This window comes from Mytilus trossulus, chromosome 1 (assembly GCF_036588685.1).
Source record: "Mytilus trossulus isolate FHL-02 chromosome 1, PNRI_Mtr1.1.1.hap1, whole genome shotgun sequence".
NCBI lineage: Eukaryota > Metazoa > Mollusca > Bivalvia > Mytilida > Mytilidae > Mytilus > Mytilus trossulus.
In genome coordinates this window covers 55,470,193-55,493,920 of record NC_086373.1, presented here as the reverse complement: position 1 = coordinate 55,493,920, position 23,728 = coordinate 55,470,193, and the positions used below count along the sequence as shown (strand labels likewise).

General features: G+C 31.8%; 1 protein-coding gene across 2 annotated transcripts; it reads right to left on the bottom strand.

Annotated features, from left to right (window-relative positions):
- Window positions 1-2,310: 2,310 nt before the first annotated feature.
- Window positions 2,311-22,593, bottom strand: LOC134708747 (betaine--homocysteine S-methyltransferase 1-like). 2 transcript variants are annotated; one of them, XM_063569315.1, is made up of 7 exons: window positions 22,508-22,593; window positions 9,764-9,954; window positions 8,083-8,280; window positions 6,931-7,042; window positions 5,460-5,638; window positions 3,305-3,386; window positions 2,311-2,897 (listed from the first exon to the last, which is right to left on the bottom strand). In XM_063569315.1, exons 1-7 carry the CDS (start codon window positions 22,518-22,520, stop codon window positions 2,629-2,631), a joined length of 1,044 nt encoding a protein of 347 aa, XP_063425385.1. In that variant the 5' UTR covers window positions 22,521-22,593; the 3' UTR covers window positions 2,311-2,628. The 2 variants fall into 2 exon arrangements, with proteins under 2 accessions (XP_063425385.1, XP_063425386.1); XM_063569316.1 differs by lacking the exon at window positions 22,508-22,593 and adding an exon at window positions 13,530-13,633 and having other exon boundaries at window positions 2,312-2,897.
- Window positions 22,594-23,728: the final 1,135 nt, after the last annotated feature.

Here is a 23,728-nt window from a genome sequence, read left to right as displayed (position 1 = left end):
TCAAGGTTAAGGTTGCGTGATAAGGTCTGTTTCACAGATACTTTAAGTAGTTAGTGAACAATATGTGGTGTATTGAATGATTTTAAGGGGTACGGTACATGTCAGTCTTGTAGGTTCCATTTCACCTTGACGTCATTTTCATGGTTAATTAATCTATGTTTAGTTTTTATGATTTGATCTTTTTTTCAAAGACTAATAACAATACGTAAGCTATATTTGGTGTATGGGATAATTGTAAGGTAATTAAAGCCATACATCGATTGAGAGGAAACAAATCCGTGTTACAAAATAAAACCGTGGAAACATATTAGCTATCAGAGGAAAACAACGAAAGAACAGAAACACTGAAGTGCCACAAAAAACAAACGGCAATGCAACACACACAGGCACTAACTATAAGATAACAACTTCCATTTTCTTGATTTGGTACAGGACATTTTAAGACAAAAATGGTGGGTTGATTCTGGTTTTGTGACGAGCCAAAACAATAGTATATTTCGACATGTTGATAGTTATCAAAGAATCATCAAAGGTATCAGGCTTGTAATTTAATACGCCAGACGCGCGTTTCGCCAACACACAACTCAATGTGCCGGCGTCACACATTGGCGTATAGGCAGGCGTGCACCAAACTTACAGAGAAAATTGCTAAAGTCGGTATACGTTAGTTGCACGCCAGAGGAACGCTTAGCAATCGTTAAACCCGTGTTGCATGAGTTTGAAGTACGTCGAAATACAAAGGTATACGCATGGTGAACGCTACAGCTACAACTCGCGCAAATTTTTATGCAGCATAAAATTTTCATTCGGCTAAAGCGTGTGTCTAGCGTATACATGTACGATACAAGCGCGTTGAAAACGCTACAGATAAGTTTGAGACACGTTTAGGGCACGTTGTATACGCTTGAAGATCGTTCGACTTTAACAAAAACGTATGCAGGTGTGTTTGTAACAAACACCCCATAATAGAACGTCCAAGATACGACCGGGACGCGTCTCAAATACTGTCAAGAAACTTTTTGTTCTTCGTAACGTACATTCCATTTACGTTAGACAAACGCCAGACATACGCTAACATACGTTTCTTGAACGCCCGATGCAGTCTTAGGTATGCTTCTCGTTCGCCCAATACACGCTTAAAGATCGTTGTGCAAACGTTATAGATATGATTGACAGGTTGAATGCAACCAAAATTACTAGCGTATTAGCAGTGTACATGATTTTTTAAACACGTCCGCCTTACGTCGGAGATATACGCTAATATGTGATGCCAGGGACGCTCAAATCAAAAGAGTAAGAATGCATATCAAGTACAAAGTTGTGGAGCATAGATGATCCAAAAATTTAAAAAAAAATGTGCCAAATACGGCTAAGGTTATCTATGTCTAGGATAAAACAAACCTTGGTGTTTAGAATAATTCCTACTATTGCAAACAGTTAATTTATAAAAATGACCATATAATTGATATTCATGTCAACACCGAAGTGCTGACTAACCACAGAATAAAAACGAACACGAAATACAACATAGGACAGCTTATGAAAACAGCACAACATTACCACGCATTGTTTGTCACACGACTGGATCGACACCATAAATGTGATAAAAAGGTAAATGACTAAAAAATTAATATACTTCAGGTGGTTTGTAATTATGGTATTAGATGTATTTTATAACAATTACAAGACTAATGATATAGATTTGTATTAGTAATTAGATAATTAATTGTATTGTTTAGCTATGTCTGTTTGGCAGGTTATATTATATCTGACCTTGGCCTCATTTTTCATGGTTCATTGGTCAAGGATTGGTTTTGTATTTTGGTCCGTTTTTTCTTCAATTTAATACGAAGTATGTCATTTGTAATTGGTGCATGTCTGTAAGACAGATTTTGCTGACCTGGACCTCACTGTTGTGGATTTTTTAAACACGTTACGATTGTGTTCGGGTACTTGTAGTTCAGCCTTCTGCTTTAGGCTTTCAGCATAAAGTCAAATGAATAGTCAGTTCAGCTGCCGATGTTTTACAGCGATAATTTATACGAAAAACTTCGAGATTAATTAACACAAGTAGTTAATTGATATTTAATGCATGGCTATTATTTATTTTAAATTTATTGAACCATAAAACTAATTTTTGACTTTTCACATTGAATAATCCGCGAAGCGGATTATGTAAAATATGAAAAGTCAAAAATTAGTTTTATGGTTCAATAAAATCAAAATAAATTATTGCCATTCATTATAAATAAATTTCTATCAAAAATAAAGCTCAAAGAACTTTTTATATTATTTATCTTGACAATAACAACGTACACACATGTTGGCGTATGAATACACAACGTCAGAGTAGGCGTGTCGCCATGAAAATTGACAACATTGAAAATAAAACTAATAATTTTAACCAATCAGAAGACAGTTAATACACAAAATGTATTTATTAAAGAATACAAATGGTCATGCAATGAAGAAACACTCCCTGAAGTAATTATTTTAATTCTTTTTGAGAATTCAAAATCACAAATATTCAATAAAAATATTTTTAAAAAAACACCAAAACACCTAAATTTCAACAACGTAGGAACGAAACTAATCGAAAAGTGTGTGTACCTAATTACTTATGTTGATTTAAATCTTCTTGTGAATTTCTGTCGTGAAATATTCTGGAAACTTAGTTTTATCTCCATACATAAAATGTTGATGCATTTCTGGGCCATATTGTTTTGCTCCAAATTCTTTTCCATAAACATCAGCTACAATACGAAGATAATTTGAAGTTCCACCACAACAAAGGCCAATATATTGTACACCAAGTTTCTTCATTTCTTTAGCAAACTCTTCTATTTCGTATCTGGTTGACTGACAAGCCATGAGGTTAAGTGGAAAAGCTTTTACATCTAAAATAGTAATGTTAAAAAAACGTTGTATCGAACATTCAATTTTTCCATTCAAAACAATATATTCTATCAATCATTTTATTTATTTTATTTAAGGAATTAATTCAGTACGAGATTTGTTCAGAAATTCAAAATGTAAAAAAAAATCACTATGTTTTTTTATGTATTTTGTCGGCCATTTCTAAAATAGTTGCCGACTCAAATTTTTGTTATGTTTTTATATCACAACGGAAACAACTTTGACATACAATTTATCAAACTCAACTGGCCAATAAAATATCGATTATAATTTCTTAAAACATGAGTTTTAGAAAATAAATATTATTAAAGCTTTCGACAAAAGTTAATATCGCCAACTACTCGTTAGAGTTCTTGGTAGTAATCATATAAAAGAACCATTTAATTACCTGTTCCTGGTACCGTAAGAGAAAAAAATGATGGTTGCTCAGTCGTTGTTCTGTAGGTTACTGGTAAACAGGCGATTGGTCCCTGATTTGAAAATAAAACAAATAAAAACAACACGTTATTAATCTCATGCATTCGAATTTTTTTTATGATTAGCCTTCATCAAGATCACTCAAATCGAATATTTAAAATATAAAAAAGAAGATGTGGTATGATTGCCAATGAGACAACTGTCCACAAGAGACCAAACTGACACAGAAATTAACAACTATAGGTCACCATACGGCTTTCAACAATGATCAAAGCCCATACCGCATAGTAAGCTATTAAAAAGCCCCGAAATGACAAGGTGAAACCATTCAAACGAGAAAACTAATGACCTTATTTATGTTAAAAGCCCAGAATGTATAAAAAGTAGTGCAGGTGACGAGCTATAAAGATGAAGGAAGATGTGATATGAGTGCCAATGAGACAACTCTCCATCCAAATAAAAGTTTATAAAAGTTAACAATTATAGTTCAAGGTACGGCCTATAACTGGGAGCCTTGGCTCAAACCGAACAACACGCTATAAAGGGCCCCAAAATTACTAGTTTAAACCTTTCAATCGGGAAAACCAACGGTCTAGTCTATATAAAAAAACACGAGAAACGAGAAACACGTATTAATTACATGAACAGACAACTACTGTACATCAGATTCCTGACTTAGGACAGCTGCAAACATTTCTCTCTTTTTCTGAGACAATAGAATATTAACATCACATCATAGAAAAACACACGATAACATATCAATTGGAAGGCTCAACTCAATCAAAAAACGTAAATTAACACAATTATGAACGAGTAACTTTGATCTGCGGTGCCTGAATGCAAATTCATAGTTAATAAAATTATTAGTGAGAAATATATATTTAAGGTCAAATGAAAATAAGCAAGTTTAAACAAAGCTATGATAAGATACCATTGTGAAATATTTAGCAGCTGGTAGAAAAATCCTCACTTTTGAAAAAAAAACGGTTATATATTTTACACAGGTAAATAAAAATAATTTTGTCGTTACGTATTTTCCTCCATATAACCATATAGTACCTAAAACATAGCCAAATCCATCTATGACCAACTTTTTGATCCTGAAAGTCTATTAGTTATATTTGTAATCATGTTTTTGAATAAGGTCATTATTTAGGAGAATCTTTTTGCTTTGTAATGCCATTGTATGGTCATGACTTGATGTAAGAAGATGAGGTATGAGTGCCAATGAGACAACTCTTCATCCAAGTCACTGTGACACAATTTATAAAAGTAAACCATCATGTATGGTCTTGACTGTCTATTTCTTTGTTTACTACTCTTTTCACATTTGAAAATAGGTTTTAATTTCAGATGATATTTTTCAACCAATTTGTACGTTCTTGTGAATTCTTTAGTCAGTTGTGTTGTATGTTTGTGATGTTTACACAGTTTTGGCTGTTGAATACTAAACGTTGTCACATTTGCCTATTATATAAAAAAAAAAAAAAAAAAAAGAAGATGTGGTATGATTGTCAATGAGACAACTCTCCACTCGCGCTTATTTTATGTTTGTTTGCAATACAACTGCTATAAAACAAAAGTAAGGTTCATTTTTTTACATAAATAAGGCCGTTAGTTTTCTCGTTTGAATTGCATGTTTTACATGTCTTATCGGGGCCTTTTACAGATGACTATGCGGTATGGGCTTTGCTCATTGTTGAAGGCCGTACGGTGACCTATAGTTGTTAATGTTTGTGTCATTTTGGTCTTTTGTGGATAGTTGTCTCATTGGCAATCATACCACATCTTCTTTTTTTTATATTTAGCTGGTTATAAATTCAGGTCTAATCCACCAATTTCTTCGGTTTATGAAATGACAGTTGTTTACCATTTGGTCCTTTGGTGGATTTGACGGGTTTTTTTTACTCTCCCTTTTTTTAGTAGTGTGTTTATAAATATCTTTTGTATAGTCTTTCTGCCATTTCAATATTTTGGTAAACCATTATATTTTATTTTATTACTTTATACATTGAAAATAAATTGAAAATGGTTCAGACAAATTTACGAAGGAAATTCAGACTTCAAGATTTATGTTACTATCTACTATGGAGGACATTATCATTTCCCGTTATCAAAATCCTTACCTTGCATTTTTCTCGGACTTCTTTTATAACTTCGACTATTGTGGTTGGACCTCGTCCACAATTCAGCCCTACAATGTCTGCACCTGCATCTTCCAGTCTCCGTGCAGCTTCTCCAATGGGAATGTTATCAACAGTATACATTGTTTTCACAGGTTGTAAAGTTATTACGGCAGGTAAACCTTAAATATTCAAAAGTAAAATATAGAAAAGATGTATAGGAATAATACGACATTAATATTTATGTAAAAAAAACATATGATGATATGTGATAATGCTATATTTGCTGGTACATGTACTTTCATACATATATTCAATGTGTATAATTATGTGATATGGCAATGTGCAATTTGCATTACTGTCAACTAAGGATTTCCAATATTTTTACAGATTTCATATAAAGTAGTTTTTAAAAGCAGATGCTGTTGCAGTAAATTTATTTTTAATTAACTACACGCCATTTCTATGCTTACGATTTGCATATTTATATGTCCTTTTTTATTTCTATTCTTGTATCGTTAATTACTTTTAGGTGGGTTTTCATGATTAATAATATTATACATTTTGATATTAAATTAAAACATAAAAATATAAGCTACTAGCTATACTTGCTCACTAATGATATGATATAGAGTTATGATGTATATTTATAACAACCTCAAACAAAGCTACAAAATGTAACAAAGAGCAGGATGATTTATAGTTCTTGAGGGAAATACTAACCACTACATAACAGACTGTCGCTCTAGATCAGAGAGCTTGTGGAGAGTTGTCACATAGGCAATCACACATAATGTGGCTAGGTTAAACATATGTAGGACGACCCAACCTTTTCTAACGCTCTAACCTGGGACAATGATGTAAGTTTCGCATAATACAAAAACAAACTATAAAAATTAGTTGAAATAGGCTCAACTCATCAGATCGATGCAAATCACATAAACTACCCAAAAAATACTTGTCACAGAGTAAAGACTGGTATTACTTGCAGTTACATAAGGAAGTTCAAGACCAATAACAACTTATAAACACGTTATATATTTAAGACTGAAAGCTTACTTTTTAAAACGGGAAATCATATACAGTACAAGCTTGCAACCCATTGGTTACCTTAAAGTAATGAATGGATATAGGAAATGGTGCTTTAGTATCCAAACCGCACAAAATGTGTAGATGCTAGTAAAACTTGTGTATACATGCACCAAAATCAGATTTTGATTTTCATCTTTTTATTTACTAGATTGACTTGATAATTACTATATCTGTTTATGATATAAAATTGGTTGTTTGTGTTTTTTATTTCGAATTTTCAATTTCGAAAACAAAAATAAATGAAATTTAAAGTCAGTTGGTTTCGTCTTTTACTGCAGATTGTTTTTTTAATTCGCAACAACTACGAAATATTAAAACATTTTATATATTTTACTTTACCATAACATTTGATTATCAAGATTTAATATTCATTTATAGTTACCATTTCCATACTGTTTGATGGTTTCGAGACAGAGCATGGCCTCTCCAAAGCTCGAGAACGTTTCTCCAACTATAAAGTCTGCATGTCCCTTGACTGCCCATTGCACTTGCTCCTGTTTTATAATATTCATACATTTATGTATTATTCGTTTAGTATGGAATATTTCAATATATATAGAAAGTTTAATTGGGGAAACTATTGTTGTTATCTTATTACAAATTTCAAAATATATTTCCTAATCATCGCCGCCATCATGATCGGCATGTGTTTTTTTTGGTTTGTTATAACGTTCGTTTGTGTCGTTAAAAAAATGTGTATTTTTAACGGACCTCTATTCTTTCCCATAATCTCATAAACAACAAAGGAATATTTTTTTTCAGTGGTTGTTGTTTGTTGATGTGATTCATAAGTATTTCTCGTTTCCCGTTTTTCATATACATGTAGTTTAGACCGTTGGTTTTCCCGTTTGAATGGTTTTGAATCATTTTTCGGGCCCTTTATACCTTGCTGTTCGATGTGTTTTAATTCTCCGTGTTGAAGACCATACTATGACCTATAGTGGTTTACTTTTTCTTACTGTGACTTGGATAGATAGTTGTCTCATTTGCACTCATACCATATCTTCGTATATCTTGAGTGTTACCGATGAAGGTAAAAAAGGCAATCCAGAAAGCAAAGTTATTAAGTGTTAATTTTCGTTTACCCCTAAGAAATTCGTTTTTATCCATCGAATTATGTATGTATAAAATTATGGTCTGTTCTTTGCTGTTGCCTAGACAATTGCCAATAGAACCATTCAATTTATATTTTATTCAATCTGACAGTAGACAATAAAGCCACCAAGTGTTTTTGTTTTCAATATAAAAAAATAATATTTTATGAATAAGGGTTGGGGTTGTTATTTGGTATTTCAAGAGTGGTTTGCAGAGACAAATTTGTTAATGCTTTCTTTTCAAGATCAGATCATCTTGCGTCAGATATAAACAAACAAAAATTCTAATAAAGAAGGTGTGTAGCTTTATTGCCTGGATGTTTGCCTCATCATACTTCCACGTGCTTGTGTGAAAAATTTGCATGTAAGACATGAACATCAAACAATATGTATATGTAGTGTATTTTTCGGTCATGCGTGGGATATAAAATATAAATTACCTTAAACATTGCTTTCACTTGATGTATTTCATCGGCATCTGAGTCTTCTTTAAAAATCGTTGAATTACACAAGTTGCCAGCCATCAATGTGCCCGTTTGATCAGCGACTTCCCTTGCTATCCGAAGAGCCTCCATATTTATTCTCTCTAGTTCGTTCTCGCGCCCAATTAGCCGCAGTTTCTCTCTGTGGCCATAGTACTGAAAAAGGACGTTAACTTTAATTATTCTTTATAATATATGACCAATCTTCCATATCTTTCCTTTTGGGCAGTCCCTACATCTGGGTTAATTTAGGTCTTCTTCATATATATAGTTATTCTTCCATAGCATGGATTAGAATATTGTTTAAACTTTTCAGTTCCGTAATCAGTTGTATTGATACGTAAGAAAAGTGTCGAACGAGTTTCTTTGCATTGGAAGAAACATATTTAAACTAGAAGCTCTAAAGGACACAGATGGATTCATGACAAAATTGTGTTTTGGTGATTTGATGTTTTTGTAGATCTTATTTTACTGAACATTCTTGCTGCTTGCAATTATCTCTATCTATAATGAACTTGGCCCAGTAGTTACAGAGGAAAATATTTTGTAAAAAATTACAAAGTTTACAAAATTTATGAAAATTGTTAAAAAATGACTACTAGTATAAAGGACAATAACTCCTTAGGAGGTCAAATGACCATTTTGGTCAAGTTGACTTATTTGTAGGTCTTAATTTGCTGTACATAATTGCTGATATATAACAGTTTATTTTTATCTATGATAATATTGAAGATAATAACCAAAAGCTGCAAAATTTATTTAAAATTACCAATTCAGGGGTAGCAACCAAACAACCGTACGGGTTGTCCGATTGGTCTTAAAATTTCCGACAGATGGATCTTGACCTAAAAGATAATTTTATTCCCGTCAGATTTGGTCAAAATGCTTTTGTTTCAGAGATACAAAAAATGTACATGTATGAGCCATAAACCTAATTTTCCCTATGTACTATTTTTAGCCATGTCGGCCATATTGGTTCACGGGAGAGGTCATCGAACACTTTTTTTAAACTTTAAAATTTGCAACCCTAATGATAAATGTTGAGAGTTTGTTATTTTTTAGAAGTTTCAGACAAGAAGTTTTTTGTAAAAGATTACAAAAATTTACGACAAATTGATAAAAATTTACTATAAAGGGCAATAACTCATCAAGGGGTTAACTTAACCATTTTGGTCATGTTGACTTATTTATAGATCATTATTGTTGTTTACAGTTTATCTTTTATCTCAAAATTACCAATTCAGGGCCAGCAACCTGACAACGGGTTGTCCGATTCATCTGAAAATTTCAGGGCAGATAGATCTTGACCTGATAAACATGTGACTTGCTCTTACTAACGACTTTAGTTTCAGAGATATAAGCCAAAATCATCATTCTACCCCTATATTCTATTTTTAGCCATGGCAGCCATCTTGTTGGTTAGCCGGGTCACCGGACCCGATTTTTAAACTAGATACCCCAATGATGATTTTAGCCAAGTTTGGTTAGATTTGGCCCAGTAGTTTAGAGGAGAAGATTTTTGTAAAAGTTAACGACGACGGACGCCAAGTGGTGAGAAAAGCTCACTTGGTCCTTCGGGCCAGGTGAGCTAAAAATGTAGATAGCAATATACGTTAATATGTTTATTATCAATACATACGGTAAATGCTAAAACTACATCACTTCCAGCATGAACAAACTCTTCGTGCAAAGACTTGACCAATTCTGGATGATCAAGAACAACTTCCGGAACAAAACTCCCGGCTTTCAAATACCCTCTTCTTTCAAATTCAAATATGTATCCCTCAGCAACAACTACTGATTCGCCATCTTTCATCCGTTCTAGCAAACCTAATATGAAAGAAAATACAAATAAATCAAATAATTTGCAGTTTCGTTTGCTTCGATGCACAAAGATAGGTGGCATTGGTTGTAGTGTTAAGAAATATATAGTGCATAACATATGTAATCGTAATATTAGCTTAAAATCTGTGTTTCAAAAACAAGAAATATAGTCTTACGGGTTTTAAGAGTTATCAGTGTTGTTGTTAAAATCGCTATTTCACGTTCTAGAGTAAAATTCTAAATGGAAAATAAAGTGATGTTAGTGTTGTAGTAAACAAACTTGTGTTATAGTAACGGATAACGGAATAGAAACTTATAGGTGTATATTAGTATAATGACGAGTGCATACGTGTAATGGTTGTACTTTTAATACATGTAGTTATGTTAAAGTACATGTATGTATGTTCTCTTTAACTAATAATTGAAGTTTTATGAGAAGTAAAGTATTCGAATTCCTTTAACCGATAAATTACACTAGGACAGCCTACGGGTAAAATAAAACCACAACGTTTCTAATCCTCGTCCGTACTTGCAAATGCACAATTCTAAATTCTCTTTGATATTTACCTGAGAGACAAGAGACAAACCTAACAAGACTTTCAAAGGTGTTTGAGAAAAATGAAACGAAATTAAAGATTTTTTGTAGACGAGTAACACATTGAAGTAGGAAATTTGACCGAGCGAATGAACAAAACTTTATAAAAAATCAGTGCACATCTTCCTCAGTAGTGGCGAAAAACACGCAAAACGAGTTACGTCTATGAAAAAGAGTAAGTAAATTTATATTAATTATGATGTAAATTTCATAAATTGAAGGATTATAAATAGAAAAGAATCTTATAATAAACACGATTGGTGGTTTCCTACATGCATGTATATAGATTAAAACAGATTTATAATTTTTATTTTTAAAATCAAATTCTGAAATACAAAGGCATGGATCTGATTATTGTCAGTTCAGCGAATAAAATTACATAAAATGCATGATGATATAAATGATCCAAATCAAATATGAGAGATTCAAATTGTAAAATAAGCGCTAGAGTTTCTATCAATTATTTCACTGATTATAAAGAACTTTCCAATGTTAGACTTAGTGTACATGTATCATGATAGAAATACATGTACCTTTGATTACATTTCTTTTTTATCAAATGCTATTTTTGTTAAATTGCTCCAGACATGGTTATTAGTAACAGTTTTGTTTTTATCGCTCTTTGACAAATTTCGAAAAAAATAATAAAAGAAAAATTAAGGTTCACATGGAAACTATATAATGTCAGTCCCATGGGAATATTAATGTTCCGAAGGATTTGTATAGTTAATCTAACTATATATATATATATATATATAACTATATACAAAATTACCCTTGATGTTCCCAAGGGGAAAAAGTGTTTCCATGGGAAGAAAAAGGAGTAGGTCCAGTGTCTATTTTAATTGATTTGATTAGTCTATATGAAAGATTTTAACTGATTTACTCATTAAAATTGCTCAGATACAAGCTTAAATATGAAAAATCTATGAAACATGCCAAAAACGTTACTTTTCAGATGTTTTTTGTCAACAATGAATGTGGCCGTATCCGTGTTCATTCTCAAACTTTATATTTTTTTTTTTTTATTATCATCAAATACAACTTACATTTCAATATTATGAATGATCACGAATGCGGCCACTTTCATTAAATAACGAAAGTGCTAAAATTTAGAAGATTTCAGTAATTTAGCATGACTTAATGATGCTAGAACGCGTTATTGTGCATTGTATTGTCAAAAAAGCTCATATTTATGTAGCAAAAGCATTTTACTTTCTAAAATATAGCTTAAAGATTACATTTTCACAATTTTGTAAAACTGCTATATTTTGGGGGGAAAAAGGGGTCTTACTGAACCTACTCCTTTGTTTCCTTGGGAATATTTCCCATGGGAAGAAACTATATATCTACTTATGTTAATTGCAGTTCCGATGGGAACTTTAAAATATTCTAAAAAATTCTAAATATGCGCATGTGTGAAACAAAATGTCGTGTTTTATTTTTCGCTCCTACAAAGAATAATTTACTAGTGGAATATGAAGTGTCTTCAAGTGAACTAATAGTGATAGAATATGACATTTTACAAAAGGAACATTAGTTTGTCTTTATGAATTCAAAAAAAGGAGAAAAGAAGGTTAGAAAAAGGAAAAAGTCAAGTACACAGAATGTGAGTGGTGAGAAACCAAACAAAAAGGCATTTACTAATACTCAAAAGTCCTCGTCAAACGTAAACAAAACAAAGAGAAATGTCAACAAAAACATAACAAATGAAGACTCGTGCAAAACTGTAAATATGGCAACTTTTAATGTTCCCGCTTACGATACCCCAGTTACTCAAAATAGACAACAATTTCAATCTTACTCAATGACGCAACCAGTCCAGAATCCAAATTTTATACAACAGTCTCCAAATTCGCCGGCCGTGGGTTTTTACACCAGTACTCCACAGAATATAAACTCTGTTATGCAGCCAATGGTGAATCCTTATTCAGACACAAATTGTAAACTAGACGATCTCAGTACTCAAAAGGTTAATATGATATTTGACAAAATGTCAACACTTGATGAACTTTCAAAAAAGATTTCTACATTTGACAGAACAGTCCAAAATTTATTCAAAACTGTAGAAAAAGTGTCCAAAAGAGTTGATGATGTTGAGCAGGGTATGAATTTCATGAATGAAAAATTTAAAGATGCAAAAAAGGATGTGTCAGATGTCAAAGGTGCATGCGCAGGAATTCGAGAAGATGCTGATGTCGTGAACGATGCTATATTTCGCTTACAAAAAGATCTCGATGAACTATATACAAGACACATTGACTTACAGACGAGATCAATGCGAGAAAATTTAATTTTTACCGGAATACCGATGCATGATAAGTTTGAAGAGTCTGAGACCACTGAAAAAATTATTGAGAAATTTATGACTGAACAACTAAAATTAGGTCGAATAGCTGAATACGATTGCGCCCACCGTTTTGGTAAAGAATATGTCGAACGGTACCCCGATGGATCAGTGAAACTCATGACTAAGCCAATAGTTTGCAGATTCCGAAATTTTAAAGAAAGAGAATTCGTAAGAAAAGCAGCTGGGGAATTGAGGGACACTCACTTCGGTATCAGTGAGCAGTTTCGTAAAGAAGTTAACGATAAGCGCAAAGAACTTTGGCCACACTTTCAAGAAGCCCGTAGACAACGGAAAAAGGCATTTTTCAAACGGGACCGCCTATTCATCGAAGGAGTTGAATATTGCCCACCCAAGAAAGATGGAGAGAAGAGAGATGATGATGTACCTCGACGACAGTACAACAAACAAGGTGCCCAACCAAAAAAGTTAAACGACCCCGGACGACGACAAAGGCGCATTTCACCGCATTAGGATAACCGTGGAGGAATAGAACACGAAACTGTTATATCAGACGAATTATTTGACACTCGTGACTTTCAATCAAATTGTAATAGTTTTTCTGTAGATAAACCCTCTAGCAATTGTATTAAACTATTATCCTTAAATGTTTGTGGTATAAAAAATCGATTACTATACCCTGAATTTAAATCACTGCTGAACACCTATGATAGTGTCTGTTTTACAGAAACTAAATTAGATGATTGTGATGTTATAAACTGTGACGAATTTATTTTTAGTTTTAAAAATAGACATAAAATTACAAGCCATAGGTGATTCGACAGTAAACCAACTACTATGTATTATTAACGATTTTGGTAAAGCATTAGATGAAGGGAAAGAGGTCAGGGTAATTTTCTGCGACATTAGTCGAGCTTTCGACCGAGGGTGGCATAAAGGCTTACTATATAAGCTTAGAAAAATAGGAATTAATGGTAACTTGTTACTTTGGTTTGAAATCTATTTAAACTCAAGAAGGCAACAGGTTGTCATTGGTGGAGAAACGTCCAATAACTCGTCATGTCTCAGCTGGGGTATACCCCAAGGGTCTATCTTGGGTCCTATTTTATTTCTCATTTATGATAAAAGACATAGTTAATGACATTGAATGTGATATAAAACTTTTTGCTGATGACACCTCAATTTATATAGTGGTTGATAACGAATATGAAGCGGCAGAAAAGCTAAATAAAGATATTGAGAAAATACATAATTGGTCTAAGCAATGGCTTGTCAATTTCAACCCTAACAAAACAGAAATAATGACCATTTCAAAAAGGCATCATAAACCGCACCACCCGCCAGTGTATATGAATAATAATATCATAAAAGAAGTTGAGTCGCACAAGCATTTAGGGGTAATTATAAATGAAGATGGAAGCTGGAATAATCATGTAAAAATGATTATTGATAAGGCTATTCCTAAATTAGCATTATTTCGAAAGTTAAAGTTTAAACTTAAAAGGAAACATTTAGAAACTATTTATTTATCTTTCATACGCCCAGTCTTAGAATGTGGGGACATTGTCTGGGATAACATACCTAATTATTTAAAAACATCTCTGGAAAACTTACAACTAGAAGCAGCAAGAATCGTTACAGGTGGTACTAAGGTAACATCGAGACAGTTGCTGTACGATGAAACCGGTTGGGAAACTCTCCAGTTTCGGCGTGATAAACATAAGTTATTAAAATTTCATCAAATGTTTCACGGAGATTGTCCTGATTATCTTTCTGTTTTAGTTCCAAATCAGAGACTAGATCTACACGACCACAGGACTAGGGGGTCTTCAAATTTACAAACTGTATTATGCAGAACAAGCTATTATCAAAAGTCATTTCTACCAGTCGTAGTAAACCTTTGGAACAATATTCCTGACGACATTCGTCTAAACCAATCAAAATCGGGTTTTAAAACTTATCTTTCTCAAAATATTAATAAAATTCCATTGTATTTTCACTTCGGCTGTAGAAGAGAACAGATATGCTTAGCAAGACTAAGGCTCCAGAGTAGTGTTCTAAGGGACCATCTATTTAAAAAAAATCTAATCGAGAACTCACTGTGTTCCTGTGGTCGAGTAGAAACTACCTCTCATTATTTCTTCAAATGTCCAAAATATAATGAAATTCGAAGGGATACTATCGGGACGATCTCTTGCTCTAATCTTAAGATTATTTTATATGGGGATAGTCTAAAAGCTGACGAGGACAATATGCAAATATTGCATAAAGTTTCTGAATACATTAATAAAACAAAACGTTTTGAAAGTTAATCTAGTATATGTATATATATTATATATTTAGACTTTTTTTTTTTTTTTTAAATATGATGTAAAATCGAGTGGATGACCCGGTGTAGTTGATTGTGGTCGGAAGTGTGTGTTGGTTCCAGTGACTGTCTAGAAAAGTAAATAAGAGTTGACTGTTTATTGTTTTGTTTATTTATTTTTATTTTTTATTTTTTTTTATCACTTTTTATTTTTTTCCTTTATTTTATTTGTTGTATTTTTTTTTTTTATTTTGTGTGTGTGTGTGTTTATTTATTCAACGTATCATATGCTACCATAAAATGAATATACTGTTGGCACGTAATATTGTATGTTAAATAGATGTTTTTTGTTTTTTTAGGGAGACGGATTTATAAAAGTTTTTCTGTCATGAAAGAAGCGAAAAGAAATGGGAAAAGAGTTAGTTTGATACGGGACAAATTAATTATTGAAGGTAAAGTTTATAATTCTAAGACCATTACAGAGGAAAGCCAGACAACCCCAAAGGAAAATAATGATACTGAAAGTAGGCCGAACAAGAGATCTAGAACTGGCTCATCGTCATAGGAAATCGCCGGAGGTACAAATTTTAATACAAAAACTTTGAATCATAAACAGTGTAAGCTAAATTGCAGTGAATTTAAAATTAGAAATTTAAAAATATTAAGTTTAAATGTATGTGGAATTAAGACAAGAATGAAATATCCCGAAGTTATTGACCTTATAACCAAATACGATATTATGTGTTTCCAAGAAACCAAAACCGACAACTGCGACCATCTATCCCTACCTGGCTATACTTTTAAAATGAAAAACAGATTCAGCTTATCAAATAGAAGATCAGGCGGCCTAATAATTTTTTATAAAGATGAGATTTCAAAATATGTCCGACTTATAGAAAATGAGAGCAATTTTGTCATGTGGATTAATATTTCATCCAAATACACTAAATTAGACGACGATGTTATTCTTGGTTCGGTTTACATTCCACCTGAAAATACACGATACAGTTCCTCCGATTCTTTTCGGGAAATAGAAAATGATATTTTGTTGTATTCTTCTCGATATAAATATGTATGCTTAGCCGGTGATTTTAACAGCAGAACATCGATAGACTTAGATCATGTATCAAATGAACACAACGATTTTGACGATATTCTCATCGAATCATCCATTTTTGAAGAAAATAGTCTGCACATATCTGACAACCTCACATGTCCTACTACTAGGGAAAATATGGATAAAACGAAAAATAATTACGGTAATTTACTCCTAGATTTATGTAGATATACTGGTGTATATATTGTGAACGGAAGAATAGGTGATAACATTACCGGTAAACTAACAAGCAAAAATGCAACGAGTTCAGTTATTTGGGTATAAATCTTGCCAGGACAGGAACATTTACAAAAGCAAAGAAAAAAATTGCAGAAAAAGCAACGAAAGCCATGTATGGTGTTATACAAAAAGCCGTTTATTTAACCTTTCAATAAAATGCCAAATTGATCTGTTCGACAAAATAGTTAAACCTATCCTTCTGTATGGATGTGAATTTTTGGGGATCTGAGAAAAATGATGTCATCGAACAAGTTCACCTGAAATTTTTAAAACATATTTTGCACTTGAAAAAATCAACACCAAGCATAATTGTGTCTGGTGAAACTGGTAGATACCCACTTGACATCAGCATAAAATGCCGAACTATAATTCGTTCTGGTGCAAACTATGTTCAGACGAAAACAAACTGTCTTCATTAATTTACAAGACTGCATATTACCAACACTGTGTGAAAAATCAAGGCAAGTATGTTCAAAATATTTTTAACACGAGCGGGTTTTCAAATATTTTTCAACAACAAAATGGACATTTCTCAAAGTGGCTGAATCAGAGCATCAAAATGAGGCTAATCGACCAATACAAGCAGACGTGGTACTCTTCAATACAAGACTCACCAAAATGCATTAACTATCGATTGTTCAAAAAAACATTGGAGTTTGAGAACTACTTGAATATTCTTGAAGATAAACATTTGTTTACATTATGTAAATTCAGAGCAGGTAACCATTCGTTACCTATAGAAAGGGGAAGATGGCAAAACATTGCACGAAATGAAAGAACATGTTCGCATTTAAAGAACGAAAGACAATTATTTCTACAAATCAAGTTTTCAAATAATCCAAATATAATTTCATTTTGCTCATTATTTAATAGTAAAAAACAATCTGTCTTAAGGAAACTGTGTTTATTTATTAAGTGTATTAATAAAAAAAGTTTGTCCCTCCATGTAAATGTAATCGCATAAGCATCTTACCGATCATTTTTCCTTCAATCTTATATCATTAATTATACATGTTACTAAACATGTATGCTATCATATTAACTGTATTTGTTACCTTAACTATTGTGTCTGTATTTATATTGTATGTTTCTCTGTAAACTTGTATCTAGTTTTTAGAGACTAAAGTATCTATCTATCTATCTATCCAAACTTGTTTCCGAATCCCATATTTGTACTTTATGTAACATTGTAATATTTGTCTTGAAATTGTTTATTAATAAATATTGTTTAAACTAAGCCATAGGTCTGGTGGTATTGCTCTAGGCTACCGGAAGTGCTTGGATAAATGTATTAAAGCTTTTGATACCGAATGCAAATTTGTGTATTGGTTTTCTGGTGACAAAAAAGTTTTTGATCTTGATGAACATATTGTATTTGGCATTGTTTACATACCACCTGTTAATACAAATTACACATCAGAAGAAGCGTTTAACGATATTGATGTTGGATTTCAAAGATTTTCTCAAAATAGTAAATATATTGTACTACTTGGTGACTTTAATAGTCGCACTGCTAATTTGTCCGATTTTTATAATGAAAGTTCTGACGATGAGTTTATTGTTCAACATTTTACTGATCAATTTGATTATACTGATGTACATATACTAGATAATTTGAATATACCTAGAGAAAGAAACTCTCCAGATAATGTAGTTAATGGCTTTGGTAGAAAATTGTTAGACTTTTGTAAATCTAACAAAGTATTTATACATTGTACTAAATGGAAGAGTAGGTCAAGATGTTAATGCAAAACCTACAAGTAGAAACAATAGTGTTATTGATTATATTATATGTACCTCACATTTTTTACAATTTGTAAGAAATTTTGAAATTGGTGAGTTTTCCGAACTTTTTTCTGATGTGCACTCACCCTTAACATTACATATAGATTGTCAATCATTGATTAAAAATAATGAAATTGAAAACCATCCTGTACAGCAAAATATGATTGGAAAATGGAAAATGGAAAAAATAAATGAATATAGAAAAAATATTGATACAAATAAAGTTGATTGTGTTATAAGCAAGCTGAATACTTATAATGATAAAGAAAATATGTCAAAAAATGATATGAATAATTTGGTACATGAAGTTTCTGATATATTGATTGATTCTGCAAAACTTACTTTTGGTACAAATGTGTATGCTAAAACTATGTTGCCTAATTCTAAGAAACAAAACAATAAACAATGGTATGATAAAGATTGTAACAAAGCAAAGAAAGAATTAAGAAAATCACAACGACTGTATAAAAAGTACATGTATGGGTCAAATATTTTTAAAGAAAGATTACGACAGAGTGAGATATATTATAAGAAAGTGTTGGATGGAAATATTAAGAAATTAAATGAAGATATTAGTGACAACATGAAAAAATTAAAAAATACAAATCCAAAAGAATTTTGGAAATTATTTAATAAGGGACGTCAAAGGGAAAAAAGTAATATATCTATTGGAACATTATTTGATTTTTTTTTTAAAGATTTGAATAAGAACAAGTTTGAAGATGAATTTATTATTGAAAACGATGTGAGCTCACCTTGTGACGATGACACACTTAATTGTGTAATTACACGAGAAGAAATTTTAAAAGCTGTTAAAAAGGCGAAGAATAATAAATCGCCTGGAGCAGATCAAATCATTAATGAATACATTGCTTCATCTCTAGACAGTATGATTGATATATACACACAATTGTTTAATCTTATTTTTGATACGGGTATATTGCTGGAAGCCTGGCTTATTGGTAATGTGATACCAATATTTAAGAACAAGGGGTGTAAATTAGATCCTAAAAATTATAGACCGATAACTTTATTGTCGCGTTTGGGGAAAATATTTACATCTATTCTTAACGACAGGTTGGGAGTTTTCGTTGATGAACTGAATATATTAAATGAAAATCAAGCCGGCTTCCGACATGGGTACTCTACAACAGATCATATGTTTTCTTTATATGCACTTTTTGAACTTCTCAGTGTTAAAAAGAAAAAGCTCTTTTGTGCTTTTGTAGATTTTGAAAAGGCGTTTGATTTTGTACACCGAAATTCTTTATTATATAAACTCCTTATGAATAATGTAAAAGGAAAGTTTCTTAGAGTTGTTAAAAATATGTATATTGATGTTAAGTCACGTATTGTACATAATAATAATTTATCTGACATGTTTGCTAGTGAAATTGGTGTTAGGCAAGGGGAAAATCTTTCTCCTTTGTTATTTTCTCTATATTTGAACGATTTACAGCAATATTTAGAAAATGATAACATAACTGGTGTACAATCTTTAACTTTAGATATGGAAAATGAACTTAATATATACCTAAAACTGTTTGTATTATTATATGCTGATGATGCTATTTTACTTGCTGAATCAAGTTCAGATTTACAGTTACTTTTAAATAATTTTTCACAATATTGTAATAATTGGAAATTAAGAATCAATGTTAGTAAAACCAAAGTGATGGATTTTACAAGAGGAAGAATACCCAATAATTTGAAATTTTGTATTGAAAAAGAAGAAATAGAGATAGTTAAACATTATAAATACCTTGGTGTTATTTTTTCTAGAAATGCATCTTTTTTCGAAACTAGAAAATATTTACGAGACCAAACAACTAAGGCTATGTATAGTGTTATCAAGAAGAGCAGATTGAATCACTTATCGATTAAATGCCAACTAGAAATGTTTGATAAAGCTGTTGTACCAATTCTTCTAAACGGGGCTGAAATTTGGGGATACGAAAATTTTGATATACTTGAGCGAGTTCATTTGAAATTCTGTAAGCACATTTTAAAACTTAAAAACTCGACTCCAAATTTTATGATTTATGGAGAACTTGGGAGATACCCCATTTCTTTATATGCAAAATTACGAATGATCAATTTTTGGTGTCGCCTTCTTGATAATACAAATGAAGATAAATTATCCTGTATACTATATAAATTACTATACATTAATTATAACAATTATGGCATTGGAAATAAATGGAATTTATGTATTAAGAAAATTTTTGATGAATGTGGCATGTCAAATATATGGCATTGCCAAGATTATTTTAACAAAAAATGGATAAAGTTAAGTATTGAGCAAAAGCTTAAAGACCAATTTCAACAAGAGTGGTGTGCAGATTTACACCAATCTTCAAAAGGTTTATTAAATGGAATTTTCAAGACTAAATTTAAATTTGAAAAGTATTTGTCGACCTTGCCTTTTAATTTTTTATATACTTTGTGTAAATTTAGATGCGGAAATCATCGTTTGCCAGTGGAGACCGGAAGGTGGCAAACTATTCCGAGATCCGAAAGGTCTTGTAATCTCTGTAGCTCTAAAGATATTGGCGATGAATTTCACTACATTATGTCATGAAATTGTTTTAACATAGAAAGAGAAAAAAAATCACCACACTATTGTAACAAAAATGCAAACATTATTAAATTTAAAAATGTATTCTCATCTGAAAATGTTGTAGAACTAGAAAAATTGTGTAGATTTATACGATATATATCATTGAAAGTCTGTCCTCCTGGTTAGAGGAACTGTAATATTATTATAATGTTATTATTTTCACACATGCGAAACAAAGATATGTATTATATATGAACTGTTATTATCTCTGTAGCTATGTACTAGTTTATGAGAATAAAATCATTCAAAACTCCCATGGGAAAAGAACTTTAAATTTTCCCATGGGAACATCTAAGGGGACGACCATTTGATATTCTGGGTGGGGGGGGGGGGGGGCAGGAGGATTTGTTTTTGATCGGTTATTTATTTTTGTAAATTCAGAGAACAGATTTTCATTTTCTGCACTATTGAAGCAAGATTTTTCATTTTCAATAGAGCAAGAGACTGATTTAAAATCTTTTATAATAAATGGTCTGCATAAAATGCATATTATATATAATATAAGATTTTATTTTGTGAACAATTTTAAGTACTCATGAACTGTAACGCTTCGCAAGTGGTGTAGAGACATGCATCATAAATCAAAGTTAAAAGACAAATTAAAAAAAAAAAAAAAAAAAAAGCTTTCATCATACAATTTCATTTTATGACAAGTTTAAAGTACATTTTCTTATATAGAGCTAAGACTTATTTGCATTTTAGAAAGTTTAATTTATTTGGAATTTGTATTCAAATAGGCTGTTTGTGATCATTAAGCGCCACTACAAAAATAATTGGTATTTTATAAATTAGTTTCTTCAATCGTAAAACGTCGTAATCGAAAACAGTCTTTCTCATAATGCCGATACTAAGAATTCAAAAAGACCTGTTTCAATGTTACAAAGCAACCATTTGATTTTCTGGCGGCTATGGATTTTTTTCCAGACAAACATTTTTTCTTCGCCTTCGTCGAAAAACAATCCATTTTTTTCGCGGCAAGTCGAAAACAATTGTTTTCTTTCAATTTTAGCATTACATATAGTGGCAGCTGAGCGTGAAACAAACATTCTTTTTTCTCAGGGTCAAGAATAATTTTTTCTCCAAAAACTGGAAACAATTTTTTTTCTCCCAAAAAATCCATAGCCCCCCATCCCCCCCCCCCCCCCCCCCCCCCGAAAATAAAATGGTTGCTGTCTTAGTACACCAAATAGGACATAATAACACGAATTACTAGTTTGACTGTACGATAAAAGATCAATTATAAATAGGAAAAAACATAACATTTCTTTATCTTTCAGTTGGTAATAATGAATCCTCACTGGACACCTCGATATCAAATCCTCGGTACAAATGTATCTGGTCAATAGACGTTATCCTCTACCAAGAAAACCATTTTAAGGAACACTTGCCCAGTCGTATCGTATCAACTGGAAAACATATACCCAATATGAAGACTGTAATTTCGCGTCACGGAATTGGAAAGTTCACGATGGAAAAATTGCAGACCATTCTTATACGGGTTTTTTTCTTGAATTTGCTGCAATTGAGCTAAATCAAGAAACCCTGCATTGATTTAACAAAAACCAAAAGAGAAAAAAAAACTACGATATATCAGCCATTTAACTCACCTTTAGTCGACATTTTTAATTAAGAATGTGAGAGCAATACACACCAAGTATCATCCACAAATAGACTCCGATTACAAATTGATAAGCGGCAGATAATGTAAGTGATCTTAGAGATATAATTAGTCAGACACGGTGAAGGCCTTTGCGGCGAGATTCAACCGAATTTATAAAAATGTTTTATGACCATATCAATACACATTTCCAAAAATCAATACAAATACTACAGGACATAAAAAAAAAACGAATTTAACATTGACATTGTATCATTCGTTTTCAAGTTTTGGGAAACTTATTTGTCCATATATCACTGTATTTGTGTAAATCAACCTACAGTGCACGGCAAAAATCGGCAATTCCTTGTCCAATTTTTATGAATATGTCATATAAAAGATCGTGTTTTACTTTAGTCAAAACTTTCAAGGCTTTATGGTTCGATTTAAACAAAATAATTGTGTTGAAAAACGCAGATTTATGTGAACAATATTTATTTATTTAGTCATACATTTTGGGGTTGTCTTTGTCATTCAGATACCAACCTATTCAGATGAAAACTTGAAACCGCCAAATAAGCGAAGCAAACATAGTAGTATTTGATATCCATGATACGAGGATGATATGGTTTAAGTTTTGATATTTAATAGCAGTTACAATTGTCATGGATTTAATTTTCTTACATGTATTTGGATTTCAATCCTTTACAGTAAATGATGTTTTAGTATTATCAAATTTTCTAGCCAAGCAGGTGTTCTATATATATAAAAAAAAATAACGATATCAATGGATCTTGACGAAGGACAGTTACTGTAACTCTTCAAAAATAAAAATAAAATAAAATGTGGTGTGATTGCCAATGAGACAAATGTCCACGAGAGACCAAATGACACAGAAATTAATTATAGGTCACCGTACGGCCTTTAACATTGAGCAAAGCCTATACCGCATGTAAAACAATTCAAACGTCGGAGAAAACTAACGGCCAAATGTATATATGCAAAAAAATGAATGAAAAAAAATGTAACAAATAAACAAACGACAACCACTGAATCACAGGCTCCTGTCTTTGGACAGGCACATACATACAGAATGTGGCGGGGTTAGACATTTTAGTGGGATTTCAAGCCTTGAATCTTCCCTAATATGGGACAGTGGTGTAACAGTAAGACATAAATGTAAGAACAAACTATAAAAATCAGTTGAAATGAGATGGATACAAATACAAAA

Excerpts from the sequence above, each read along its gene's own strand:
- LOC134708747 (XM_063569315.1), bottom strand. Across the intron at positions 8,281-9,763 it reads ATGTAGTTTTAGCATTTACC|TACTATGGCCACAGAGAGAA; the intron begins GTATGTATTGAT and ends GTCCTTTTTCAG. Across the intron at positions 3,387-5,459 it reads AAGTCCGAGAAAAATGCAAG|GGACCAATCGCCTGTTTACC; the intron begins GTAAGGATTTTG and ends TTTTCAAATCAG.